This window comes from Xiphophorus maculatus, chromosome 22 (genome assembly GCF_002775205.1).
Source record: "Xiphophorus maculatus strain JP 163 A chromosome 22, X_maculatus-5.0-male, whole genome shotgun sequence".
Classification (NCBI taxonomy): domain Eukaryota; kingdom Metazoa; phylum Chordata; class Actinopteri; order Cyprinodontiformes; family Poeciliidae; genus Xiphophorus; species Xiphophorus maculatus.
In genome coordinates, this window is record NC_036464.1 from 28,282,605 (window position 1) to 28,296,926 (window position 14,322).

Consider the following 14,322-nt stretch of genomic DNA (forward strand, 5'->3'; position numbering starts at 1 on the left):
CTGATCACAGTGATAAATAAGAGTCTGGGAGGTGTTTAATCATAATGTGGTAACATGTTGGTGCACTCACAGCTGACACTGGTCTCCCTTGATGCCCTTGGTGGTACAGAAGCATTTTCCAGAGCTGACGTGGCACAAATTGGCATGGTTGTTACACTTACAAACTGCAAAAGTAAGAACAAAGGAAAAGACAGAATGAGACATGGGAAATTTGAAACTAAAAACAACTGTAGAACTGGAAGACAGATCTTTTTTAAATCAACTCAATAAAAACACTGCAGAACTGTTCTCTGAATGAGGCTGTAATCCCAACACATGGCAGCTCTGCATGCAGCACTAAGATGGGCATTCTGTGTGTAAACACAATAATCCTTCAACTGTGTGGTTAATACAGCTCCTGGGGTGGGAATGGATTCAGATGAAGGGACAGGGAGGAGGAATGGGACATGCAGAGAGGAAAAGATTGGGGACAAAAAATTGAGTCAGATTAGATGAGAGGCCAAAACAAATTAATAGGATGAATTCAGCTGAGTCATTCCCACTTTTTACCAAGTCCCTGATTATTTTGATTCCACTTATTGCTCATCATGAGAATCACTTTCTGCTGACTCTGTTTAGAGATACCTTTGATTAGTAGTAAGTGCAACATTGATCAATGTATTTGATGTGTTTTTCTTGATGGCTTTGATGATCACATTCAACAAAATGTAATATTTATTGCTCTTTTTATAATTGGTTACTGTATTATGTTTACTTGAAGTGCCTTGTTGCTAAAATGTACTGTACAAATACACTTGACTCATTTGTTCAGCTCTTTCCAGTTCTTGAAACATGATTGTTTTTAGAAAAATGTTTTCTGGTAAACTGTAACCTCAAATTCCACAATGCTGCAAAGCAAAAGTTCCTCCAATAGGGACGTAAACCTCCAATAGTAATAATAATAAAATGTCACACCACAGATTTAAGGTATATGGTCTTAGGTAGGGCCAACCTTCCTCAGATTGAAATAAAAAATAGCTTTTCTAACATGACCCCAACAAAAAACGGTAGGTCTATTTGATAGATTGAAGAATGTGAGGGTTTGTTGTCCTTTGAGGGTCTCGAATTGATGCAGGGTGTGGAACAGACTGAGACCAGCTTGACATCACAAGGGAACAGAGACATGTAAGATAAAACATAAATACAACATTTCTGTCTGCTCGCCTGGCAGATAGCTGCTATTTTGAAGGATTTTCTTTGATTTCTCTGCCTTATTTTCACAGCTCCCATCTCTTCCATCCTTACACTTTTTCTTGGCACCAGCAGTGACACTTTTATGAGACGATGTGGCATGTTTCTCCCGACTGTGTCCTTTTCTTGTCAGGATTCTAAATCAATATTGTATGAACTGCAAGGTGACCCTAACTTGCTCTAATAAACCTGTAATTTGTCAGCCATCTGAAACATAAAAGGATGTCATTGGCCTTTATTTTTCTAGTTTTGTTGCGGGTTGGTCTAATTTTCAGATGCTGTTCCTTCCTTTGAGTGGTTCACTTTTTCTTGTCAAAGACATCACTTTTCTACCTCATTTCTTTCCATGTTTCCATTGAGAAGTTTCACTTTATTTATTTATTTTTTAAGTGTGTTTTAGTTTTTCTTTCGCTGCATAATTGGGTTTTCTTCCCAGACTGAGGAGGGGGAAGAAGGACGCTGGTTGTTTTCTGCTCATCATCCATCCACTGCCTTTGGCTTACCTTGACCTGAGCTCTCCACTGTTTTATTATAAGAGGCTTGTCTCTGAGCCAGTTGGAAAGAATAATAGCAAAGCAAAATAGTCAATACAGCCAGAGTGGGAAGCAGCTTTGAGTGCGATTACGGCATACCACAAGGTTGCAGGGAACATTCTTGTTTGTTTCTGCCTGTAGTGGCTCCATTCAGAAGTGATTTAAGGTTGAATTACAGCCTTGTGTGAATCACCCAGTTACATCATGCTATTTTTTATGTGAGAAAACAATTAAAAAGATTGCATGGACAAAAATACCATGTTTTGGTTTTCTTGCCATCTACTCAAGTCTTTTTTTTGTCCACAAAAGTGTTTTTTTTAATGAAATTTGTTGTCAAATGACATGTCATTTGAAAGCCAAGAGAAGATATCATGAAATAAGCTCATTTAAAAAGTATATCCAGTTTACATTTATTTGTATGGATGCACTTTTAAAGCACCCAGTTTGCAAACAACACATTGGATGCAGATGTATTTAGTTTTGTCTGCAAAACTAAATACATCTGCATGCAAAATATACAACATGCACAATATCAACATTGCATGTTGATATTTTTGGTTACAGTGAGGATAGGGTAGCCATCAGAGAACCAGTGTTCTCCAGACCTCAGCCTGACGTCACAGGATGTATTAGACAAGTGGTGTCCAAAGTCGATCATGGAGAGCCGGCATCCTGCATGTGTTAGTTCTCGCCCTGGTTCAACACACCTGGATTAAATGTTGGCTCATTAAAAGACGTCAGGAAACATGCTGAGGAGGAAGTTACTACCACCAGACAGAGAACTAGAACAAGCAGGATGCCAGTGTTATGGATTAACTGGTGGCGGCAGCAGGGCAAGACAGATGTTTCTGTGGGAGTGGCTTTTTAGGAAATAAACAATTAAATTAGCTTAAAGAACTACAAATTTTTGCAAAATACTATCCGATTCCGAAAGACACCGATTAAGATATTGAGAATAACTAATTAGAAAGACTTTTATTGGTCTAATATGGTATGTTACCTTTTTATTTTTTTATTAATCTGTAAAACCATCAAAATATGTAAATTTCGCAGACCTTGTCCCGATTTATGTGTTGCTTCAGAGGTTGAAACTCGTCAAAGAAAGATCAAAATAGATCTCAAGATGCCATAAACAGATCTATCTCAAAGCAAAGATTAATCCCTGAAAGCCAACATAAATGTTGAAGAGCCTTGGGATTTAAAATAAAATGTTTAAAAAGATCGCCTGGCTATGTTATTTCACATCTCCCTCATATTGTATGATATTTCAAATAGATATCCACAGAAATAATAGTGAAATCTTTTTAAACATTGTTTTTGTAACATGTTATGGCTTATTTAATTCATTTATATGGCTACCGCAGATCTATGTGGCAGTGTCATTTCTTCATTATTGTTGATATGTTTTCTCGTAATTTAACTAAAAGTCTTTAATCTTTTCATCAAGTGACCTTAATACTCAACCATAAGAGTCAACGCTGAAACAGTGCAGTTGCATTACAGGATCTGAGCCAAAACACACACTAGGCTAGAAGTGTTAACAAGGAAGTCACACTACAGGTACTTGAGAGCCAATTCAAATGTTTTTCTGATCAGTGCTGGTTTCAAAAAGCAGAAACGATGCACTTATGTTTACATTTCGGCTATTCATGAGTTGGAATTAATTTATTCTGGTCAGCCCGAATGTGAATGGGATTGTCATGTTACTCACTGATCCGGTTATGCTCAAATGTGACATTTTCGAAATGCACTGAATGCTGCTCTGTAGAAACCTGTTTTGAAACATAATTTTCACATGCAACATTAAACATATATGTGTCAAATGGGATTTATAGTAAAGTTTTGCAAACGGTTTTGTCACACAAGTAGCATTTTTCAGCAGGCATCGACACAGCCACCTACAATTTAGAAACATCTGCGGTGCGGATAGGTTTCAACCAGTTAATTTAGCCACCAGTTAATCCATAACACTGGCCCTCAAGAACCAACTTTGGACACCACTGCCTTAAACACCAGTCTGTGTTTCAACAGTGATGGGATGACACTGGTACTCTTAAGCGAGTCTGGATGGAACCCTCATTTATTAGCACACAAGCTACAAGCCTTGAAATGTAAAAGAATCACCTTCTCCAAGAAGTGAATAAACACTTAGTATCATGTCAAGAAGAAGACCTGGCTCTGATGACCAATACTTTCTTGGCCTCTGAGGTATGACATGATTCCTTATTTATTACTGGAAATGTTTTCAGTTTCCTGCTCTGTCAATGCCAGATTTCTTTTTTTTTATTTCTGGAATGCATACAGGTTTGCATGCTGTAATTTCTGCGTCTTCAGTTATTTAATGTTCCTCAACATCTTGAATTACCTCAGTGATCACAGATTACATATTACCATCATCTCCACTCTCACTACTGCTACCATTGGCCAGTAAAGTATGAAAATTTTACTTCTCTATGGCAACAATGGACTTCAAGTTAAGAACTAAAATATGTCAGTTTATTTCCAGTCAAAATACTTGCTGGAAATGGTGCACATTGTAGATCTATAGTCAGAGTATTGATATCGATACTTCTCAAAATATTGCCACTATTTTGACAATAAATCTGTAGTATTACAGGGTTTCTTGATGGGACCATATTTTTTGTTTTACTTTACTGATACTTTTCATTCTGTCCGCCACATTGGATTTAACAAAACAGTTCTTGAACTTGAAGTGGATGGACAATAGTTGGCAGTGTATTACCTGATGCACTACCGTCGACTTTAAAGGTCTGTATGCATTTTAGAACATAAAAATTAACAAGAAATACAAGTTCCAAGCTTTTAGATAGATGTCCACTACAGTGATCTCTGCATGAAAGGGTTAACGTTAAATGATGTTGCAAACCCAAAAATGTTTTTATTCTGATCAACAGATGTGCCATAGGTAAGAGCTAACACAACTTAAAGAGCCGTTCTGCTCCCTGGACAACTAAATAAAAGTCATTAACTCAAATGTCACATGACATTTTGAAAAAAACAAAATAAATAAAAGACAACTTTCCAGACAAAAAATTACTTTAGGAATTTTCTTGTAATATTTTTAAGAACTAGCATTTTGTTTTTATTTTTAGGATTTAAAATAATTTTAAAAAGAACTCTGTAAACACCCTAATTTTACAATCCTTCTGGTAAGATTTACCACAACGTTCTTCAGTTGACATTTAGGAAACGATGAGCAGGATTTTGTTTTGCATTGTAAGGCACACTTTACTCTTCAGGCTCAAGGTCAGTAAAAGAGCTTTGTTTGTACTGTTGGACATGTCAACACTACTCAAATTTAAACAGAAATCAGCACTGAAATCCAACATAGGAAGTGATATAATCTTAGAAGCCTTCTATAAATATTCATGATGAATTATGACCTTAATAAAGGATAACTCCTTATGATGCAATTTAAATATGAAAAAACCTACAGACAGAGTGAAGCTCTGTCTGTCTTTAAAGTAATATGAAAACAGAGGAATCCAAACAAATCTCTGAGCAGTAAACACGGTTCTGCTTCAAGGAGATCCAGCTCCCTGCTCAGCATGCGCCGAAGAGCTTTGAGCTATGAAGCTATGCTGCAACTCATTCCCTCTGCCATGCAGGAAAGTTCTGACTTCTTGAAATTCAGATTCTGGCAAAAAATAATATGTGAAAAATCTAACAACTCAATCAATTCAGTTTCAGTAGTGCATCATCCGTCTGAAGAATAGAATCACTGCTTCCAGAGCCCAGTGATTCATTTGGTTTGTACTGAATTCATTCATATCAACACATGGTTTATATCAATACCTCCAGGATTTCAGAATAGCTTTTGAGATTTTTTGCAAGCTTCCTCAGTTCTGAAACTTCAGTTTGACGTTCCAGGTTGTTTACTCTAAAGCTGCAAATCAGTTCTCCATGGGGGACAGTTGAGTACACCTTATTTCTGACAATACAGAAATAAGGTGAAAGGAAAACCAGATTTCTTAGCAGAAAATGTTGACATAACAGCTTTGATATAAATCATATTCCTAGGGACATGGGAAATGCCCTCAGTGAGTCCAATTTCTTATCCCACTGCCTCATTGGGCAGTGGGATAAGAACTGCCCACCCAGAAAACTTGCTAAGCCCAGTGGTCGGGGCGCCGAGGTGCCCCACTGTGTTTTTGTTAAGTAGATGTTAAGTAGACAGGACAAGTAAAAATATTACTAATTACCCAACTAGTCTGAAAAACAATAATTCAGAAAAAAACAATTAAAATCAATACCAATTATTTGCACTTCTGTTTAATCCAAATTAAGTCAGCAGCTTCATAAGGCCCCCCAGGGCTTCAGGGCCCCATAAATGCTAATATTTTAACACAGACCATAGATACATAAATGTAACATTTGTTTATTGAGAATATCAATGCTGCTAAATTTGATTTAATGGTTTCAGCATACATAGATTAAAAGATTTTAAATTGATTAATATTTAAATGTAAGATTTTAAGGAGCTGGTAAGTTTACTTTGTAAAAGTTCAAAGAGCAATCTTAATAGTTAGATTGTTTTGTTACCATAGCTACAGTCTGATGGTATGAGTTTAATCTTTGAGTTTGAGCTCTGTTTGCAAATACAAATTGGTAGCAATATAACTGATTGCTTTTCAGGTTGTCCAATTAAACTACTCCCTACTCCCAGATTAAATCTAACACAGAAGCTGTTAGAGGTGCTGATGATTTTAGCAGCAAGAGGGGCCCCTAAGTCAAATTCTGCTCAAGGCCTCATACAGTCTTGGACCGGCCCTGCATGATGACTTAAATCTGCTGCACTGCGCAGAGATGCGCAATAAACGGTAGATTTAATTTAAGGCTGCTAATGTGGCTTTAGTGCCTCTTCCATTTCATGTCTGTTGAGATTTTAATAAGAGTCACAGAAACTGGTTGGCTGCTCAAGTTTATGGGACGAGTTTTTCTGATCTCCGCGTAGTCACACTCATTAACTCTGGCTACGTGGACAAAGCATTTGTCACCGGGTTGAACCTGCATGCGCGGGTTAGTTAACCACTACGGCGTCAGCCAACCAGGACCACATACATAAACTTTACAGGAAAGACAAGAGTCACACGCTGGGCAGCGTTTTGAGATGTAAACGCTGCATATAATTCTTTGTTCGCAAGGATAAATCATTCTCACCGCACCCTCAACGCGCACCTCTGAAAGCGCCACTACAAGTTATTCCTGCGGTTCACATAGAGCTGCGCAACCAGAGCTAACGAGGTGGGGTTTAAACTCCTACCTTGATGTGGAGTAGACCACTCCCAAGAAACATAATTCCACACAGGGGGTTGATGTAAATGTCCATACAGGTCAGCCTGTGTCCAGTTTGAGTAAAAGGAGGCGCGCGATCCACGCTGAGGTAAACTTCAAAGCTCATTCAGCGGCAGAGCACAAGGCAGGCGCCACGAGTGTGATTGGTCCACTCTCTGGCTTTAAATGCATAAACTATAAATCTATCATTTTGGAATAAATTTGCTCCACCAGTGAAACGCTCTGAGCAACAGAAACGCTTTCAAAACGGATTAAATTAGTTTAAATATATTTTATTAATTTTTCTAAAGTCAAAAACAAGCAACACTTGGCCTGGCAGGCGGGGCTAGAAAAGCAGGCTTATAATACACTGGGGGAAACCCTGCAGATACAGATACACGAACTCACACACATGACACCAAAAATGCATCCTTGTGGGCAGTCTGTCTGAGTCATTTAGAGGACAGATCGGGAAAATATTAGTGAACAAAGCTTAACTGTTTCTATGGATGGCTCTTCTATTCAGGAGCTTTGCTGTTAGAAACGCCCCACACCTAATGTAAGGGAACAGAGGAAACGGCTTTGTGAGTTAAACTAAAAAAAAGCAAGAAACCTTGAGCTATAGCTAAAATAATTTAATCCTCTTCTGCTGGTATCAGTTCTTAATGCATTGTTTCAAGAGACGTAAACAGAACAATGTTTTCTTGTGTCTTTACTACGTGTCTTTTGTTCAGCAGTTACATTTTATGCCTCTTTAGCTAAATGGCATTGCAGACATAATAAATACTGATTGGGTGTTATTCAGTGCATAACAAAGGCGAAAAGATCTTAGACACAACACCAAATACGTAATAAGTAATATAATGAGTATAGTCCTTTTGTTGGGTTCTGCAGGGGAGTGGTTTCTCTACATTTACAGGGTGGCAGGCAGACGGGATCCAGCTGGTGCTCATCAAGACCAATCAGCGAAGGCCTTTAATAGGAGCGGCTTCCCTGAGGCAGACGCCAGATGATTTTGCTTCTATAGTGGTATACTCTGGCTCTCTGTGCTGCTGTTACTGTGTTTAGCTTGTTCTGACTCCTCTCTCATCTATTCCCTCCTCAGAGAACCAGCCCTGATCAACCCCTCGTGCTCAGTCTACCTAACTAGCTCCTGGATACCTCCACTACCACCAGCCGCTGCTGCCTGTCCACCCTCAGTCTCATGCTGGAACCCCTCCCCCCGGAAATCCCACACTGCACCAACTGCTGGAAAACCCATGTACCCACCTCTGCTCATCCTAACCCTCAGACAGTAAGCCATCACCAGGTTACACCACCGTTCCCTTCATTTGCTTCCCTGTTTAACCACTCACCTTTCCTCAGTTCCTCCTCTGGCCCGGTTCCTCCCTGCTGCTGCAGATCAACGCCTCTCTATTCTCTCCCCATTTGCACTCATTGTTCAATAAATCTGTTAAACTGCGCTTGGTGTCCGTAGTTGTTGCTTGCCTTCGAGTCCTGGTAACCCCTCACCATGACAGAATCATCTGGCCAATCGGACTCTGCAGCACAACTACGGACTGCGCTGTCCGAACAGGGGGTCCTTTTGGGCAGGCATGATGCCACAATTTAATGCCATGTTGCATCAACAGAACTCCATGCTTCAGTATTTACATCAAATGACTAATCAACTCCAGACTTTACAGGACAGGCTTCCTCCAGCTAACCCCGCTCCCGTTCCAGCTCCCGTTCCAGCTCCCATTCCAGCTCCCGTTCCAGCCCCTGCTCCGGCCTCAAGATCAGCTGCTCCTGCGCCACCTCTGTCCCGTGATGTCATCACGCCCACTCCTGAACATTACTCAGGTGAGCTGGAGAAAAGCAAGGGTTTCCTGCTTCAATGTGCGTTAGCGTTTCGCCGCTCCCCACGCTCATTTCCCGATGACGCCAGCAAAATTTCTTTTCTTGTTGGGTTACTAAGAGATCGAGCGCTTAGATGGGCTGAGACTGTAGTTGATGAAGAGAACCTCATTTATTATTCCTATGAGGAATTTATCGATCTCTTCAAACAAACATTTTGTCCCAAGCTTGGTGAAGAAGCTGTCTCAAAAAAAATCTGGAACTTAAGACAAGGGAATAGATCAGTGGCTGATTTTGCCATTGATTTTCGCACCCTTGGAACAGAATCAGGTTGGAATGAAATAGCTCTTAAAGGAGCTTTCCAACATGCCCTGAACGACAAACTGAAAGATGAGCTGGCATGCCGGGATGCACCAGACTCTCTAGACGAACTAATTAACCTGGCCATCAAGATTGATAACAGAATTAGAGACAGATTCCGTCCCTCAAATCCCCGGCCTTCTTTGCCTCCCATTAGGAGGGGTTCTCCCAGCCCTGACTCGCCCAGTTCCCCAATCCAGAACCCACCAGAACCCATGCAGTTAGGCCGAGCCCGGCTAAGTCCAGAGGAACGGCAGCGCCGTATATCCTCAGGTTGTTGTCTTTACTGCGGCTCCCCTCAACATTTCATCTCCTCCTGTCCGGTTCGCCCAAAAGCCCTCGCCCGCCAGTAGGTCTGGGGGTCCTGGCGGGCAGATCTAAAGAGAATGATTACCTCCGGCTAAGTCTTCCTGCTGTTCTCACCATCCAGCATGATTCCTACCCCTTCCAAGCCTTGGTAGACTCAGGTTCTGAACAAAATCTCATACACCCCGATCTAGTTGAGCAATATCAAATTCCGGTCCAGGCATTACCTATTCCCCTGCAGGTGGCTGCCCTGGATGGTAGTCCTATGGCCAACATAACCCACCAAACAGACCCAGTTTCCCTCCACGTCTCGGGCAATCACCAAGAGCTCATCCAATGTTTAGTGTTTCCCACTAGGGGTGCTCCTCTGGTTCTGGGATTCCCCTGGCTCTGCAAACACAACCCCCACATTAACTGGGCCAATGCTCGCATTGACTCATGGAGCCCTTATTGTCTCAACCAATGCTTGCAATCTGCTAAGCCATCTTTGCCTTCAGAACCACCCCAACCCATTGGTGAACCTGATCTAACTAATGTTCCCAAAGAATACCATGACCTCCAACGGGTATTCAGTAAAGACCTTGCCCAATCTCTCCCGCCTCATCGCCCCTATGACTGCCGTATAGACCTTCTTCCTGGAGCCCCACTTCCTTCCAGCCGTTTGTTTAATATCTCTAAGCAAGAGAGGCAAACTATGGAACAGTATATAAATGACTCACTTAAAGCAGGTCTCATTCGTCCCTCTTCTTCCCCCCTTGGTGCTGGATTCTTCTTTGTGTCTAAGAAAGATAAGACTCTCCGGCCATGTATCGATTATAGGGGGCTCAACCAAATCACTGTAAAGAATAAATATTCTCTCCCTCTCTTGTCCTCAGTTTTTGAACCAGTTCATCAAGCCTCCATCTTCTCCAAGCTCGATCTGCGCAACGCCTATCATCTTATTCGCATTCGAGAGGGCGACGAATGGAAAACTGCATTCAAAACCCATATTGGTCACTTTGAGTATTTGGTCATGCCCTTTGGTCTCTGCAATGCCCCTGCCACTTTTCAGAACCTGGTCAATGATGTTCTTCGCGACTTTCTCAATGTTTTTGTTTTTGTGTACCTTGACGATATTCTCATCTTCTCTAACAGCCTGGAGGAACACCGCGAGCATGTCAGGTTGGTCCTCCAAAGGTTGATGGAGAACCGGCTCTTTGTCAAGGCTGAGAAGTGTCAGTTTCATGTTCCTTCCATCACCTTCCTCGGTTACGTGTTTGAGGGTGGGCAGGTGAAGACAGACCCAGCTAAGATCAAGGCTATAGAGGAGTGGCCTGTTCCGAATTCCAGAAAGCAACTCCAGCGCTTTCTGGGATTCGCTAACTTCTACCGCCGTTTCATCCGGAACTTCAGTGTCATTGCTACTCCTCTCACTACTCTGACTTCCACCAAACAACACTTCAGATGGACCCCAGAGGGAAATCTCGCCTTTGATGAGCTAAAAAGAAGGTTTGTGGACGCTCCAATTCTTATTCACCCTGACCCTTCTGCTCAATTCACAGTTGAGGTCGATGCATCTGAGACTGGAGTAGGGGCCGTCTTGTCCCAGCGTTCTCCCGGAGATGGCAAGCTCCATCCGTGTGCCTTTTTCTCCAAGAAGTTCACCACCACAGAGAGCAGGTACGACATTGGTGATCGGGAGCTGCTGGCCATAAAACTGTCCCTTGAGGAGTGGAGACACTGGCTTGAGGGTACAGAGCTCCCGGTCATCATTTGGACTGATCATAAGAATCTGGCTTATCTTCAGTCTGCTAAACGCCTGAACCCACGCCAGTATCGTTGGTCACTCTTCTTCTCCCGTTTCAACCTCAACATCACCTACCGCCCTGGTTCCAAGAACGCCAAGCCAGATGCCCTCTCCAGACTCCACTCCCCAAATGACCCTTCTGAGGCCTCTGGAGCCATACTTCCGGCCACCTGCACCATTGGGTCCCTCACCTGGGACTTGGAGAGAGCCATCCGGGAGGCCCTCACCTCTGATCCGGACCCAGGAGGAGGTCCCCCCAACCGCCAATATGTCCCAATCTCCATCCGGGCTCGTGCCATCCGTTGGGCACACTCATCAGGTTTCTCCGGCCATCCTGGTATAAGCCGTACTATCAGCTTTCTTCGTCGATACTTCTGGTGGCCTTCACTTAATAAAGATGTCATTGAATATGTCTCCGCCTGTTCCACTTGTGCTAGAAACAAGACCTCACACCGCCCACCTTCTGGTCTTTTACAACCACTGTCCATTCCTAGCCGTCCCTGGTCCCACATCTCCCTAGATTTTGTCACTGGTCTCCCCACATCTAAACAGAAAAGTGTCATACTCACCATAATAGATCGTTTTTCTAAGGCTTGTCATCTGGTTGCCCTCACTAAACTTCCATCGGCCACTGAGACCGCCAAACTTGTTTTCCGCCATGTTTTTCGCCTTCATGGCATCCCCAGTGAGATTGTCTCCGATAGGGGACCCCAGTTCACTTCTCGGGTTTGGCGGGACTTCTGTTCTGTGCTCGGTGCTCAGCCTTGTTTGTCCTCGGGGTTCCATCCACAAACCAATGGACAGTGTGAACGTCTTAACCAAGAGCTAGAAAACACCCTGCGCTGTTTATGTGCCTCCAATCCCTCATCTTGGAGTGTCCACTTACCATGGGTGGAGTATGCCCATAACTCACACATCTCATCTGCTTCTGGGTTATCTCCATTCGAGGCCTCACAGGGATTTCAACCGTCCCTTCTACCTACGTCCTTCCCAGATACTGTCATTCCATCAGTTAGGCATCACATACAGAACTGTCAGCGTATTTGGAACCAGACTAAGGCTTCCCTTCAAAGAACTTCAGCCCAAAATAAGCGTCTCGCTGATAGGAAGAGAGTCCCTGCCCCCACGTTCTCACCCGGCCAAAGAGTTTGGCTATCATCTAAAAACTTTCCACTAAAATCTTGTTCCCGCAAGCTGTCCCCCAGGTTTCTAGGTCCGTTCATTATTGAGGCCACCATCGGCCAATCTGCAGTCCGCCTTAAGTTGCCTTCTCATTTCCGTGTCCATCCAGTGTTTCATGTTTCTCAGGTCAAGCCCTACATCTCTAGTCCTTTGTGCCCTCCGTCCGAGCCCCCTCCACCCGCCCGGGTTATTGATGGTCACCCGGCCTTCTCCGTCCGTCGCATTGTGGATGTGCGTCCTCGTGGGCGGGGTAGGCAGTACCTGGTTGACTGGGAGGGATATGGTCCCGAGGAGCGGTCCTGGGTTCCGCGGTCCTTTATCCTGGACCCATCCCTCATTTCCTCTTTTGAACGCTCCGCTGCGTCTTCTTCGGGTCGGCCGCCAGGGGGCGTCCGTTGAGGGGGGGGGTACTGTTGGGTTCTGCAGGGGAGTGGTTTCTCTACATTTACAGGGTGGCAGGCAGACGGGATCCAGCTGGTGCTCATCAAGACCAATCAGCGAAGGCCTTTAATAGGAGCGGCTTCCCTGAGGCAGACGCCAGATGATTTTGCTTCTATAGTGGTATACTCTGGCTCTCTGTGCTGCTGTTACTGTGTTTAGCTTGTTCTGACTCCTCTCTCATCTATTCCCTCCTCAGAGAACCAGCCCTGATCAACCCCTCGTGCTCAGTCTACCTAACTAGCTCCTGGATACCTCCACTACCACCAGCCGCTGCTGCCTGTCCACCCTCAGTCTCATGCTGGAACCCCTCCCCCCGGAAATCCCACACTGCACCAACTGCTGGAAAACCCATGTACCCACCTCTGCTCATCCTAACCCTCAGACAGTAAGCCATCACCAGGTTACACCACCGTTCCCTTCATTTGCTTCCCTGTTTAACCACTCACCTTTCCTCAGTTCCTCCTCTGGCCCGGTTCCTCCCTGCTGCTGCAGATCAACGCCTCTCTATTCTCTCCCCATTTGCACTCATTGTTCAATAAATCTGTTAAACTGCGCTTGGTGTCCGTAGTTGTTGCTTGCCTTCGAGTCCTGGTAACCCCTCACCATGACACCTTTTCATGTTGAAAAAACACACATGTAGAGATGAAACATTGGCGGTAAATGTCAGATTTCAATGACTTGGCTGTTAGATCCTAGCAACCTCGAACCAAAGCTACAGTAGAGTTACTAGTGTTCATTGGTCTTGGCCAACCCAACATGGTCCGTGGATGGAAACTGTTAAAGCAGTGGCCAACAGGTGGCTCAAGGTGGCCAAGATTTCTCTACCATGTAGCAAAACTTAAAAACTGAATAAGGACAATTGCAACAAGAAAAGAGAAGACCAAGATGGTCAAGATGGCTTATCTATGTATGTATGAGTATCATACTGTTGTGTGAAGTTCATCTGTGTCACAGAAATAGTAATGTTATAGTATGATATTGTTATTAGATGCTTAGGGACCTAAAAATCATTTGTTTTCATGTCTCTAATTGGCAGAGACCTGTGTAAAATAGCAACATGATGCTGTTTTCTGTGTACTGTCACAATACACTTCAAAACTCTTTCACTGTTTTAACCAAGTTTTTGTTGAAAACATTTAAGACACTAATCATTGCTCAGCATACTCTAGCAGGTAATGAATACGCATAGCATTACAATGGTTCTAAATAGCTAGCTAGATGAACAGATAACTAGATAGATAAACAGATAACTAGCAAGCCAGATAGACAGAAAGATAGCTATATAGCTAGCTAGATCAGATAGCCACCAGTAAAGAAGCCTTAATGTTTCCCCTTTGCTATAAGATTCAGTGG

General features: G+C 43.1%; 1 protein-coding gene across 7 annotated transcripts in view; it reads right to left on the reverse strand.

Annotated features, from left to right (window-relative positions):
• LOC102221619 (attractin-like protein 1) overlaps positions 1 to 14,322 on the reverse strand; it is a 361,245-nt gene that overhangs the window by 196,172 nt on the left and 150,751 nt on the right. For all 7 annotated transcript variants that reach the window (XR_002752045.1, XR_002752046.1, XR_002752047.1 and 4 more), the window contains one exon: positions 71 to 164. Coding sequence is in view for 4 of the 7 variants with exons in the window: in XM_023327068.1 (XP_023182836.1) it covers positions 71 to 164 (94 nt within the window). In the remaining 3 variants the exon portion in view is untranslated. The remainder of the gene's footprint in view (positions 1 to 70; positions 165 to 14,322) is intronic.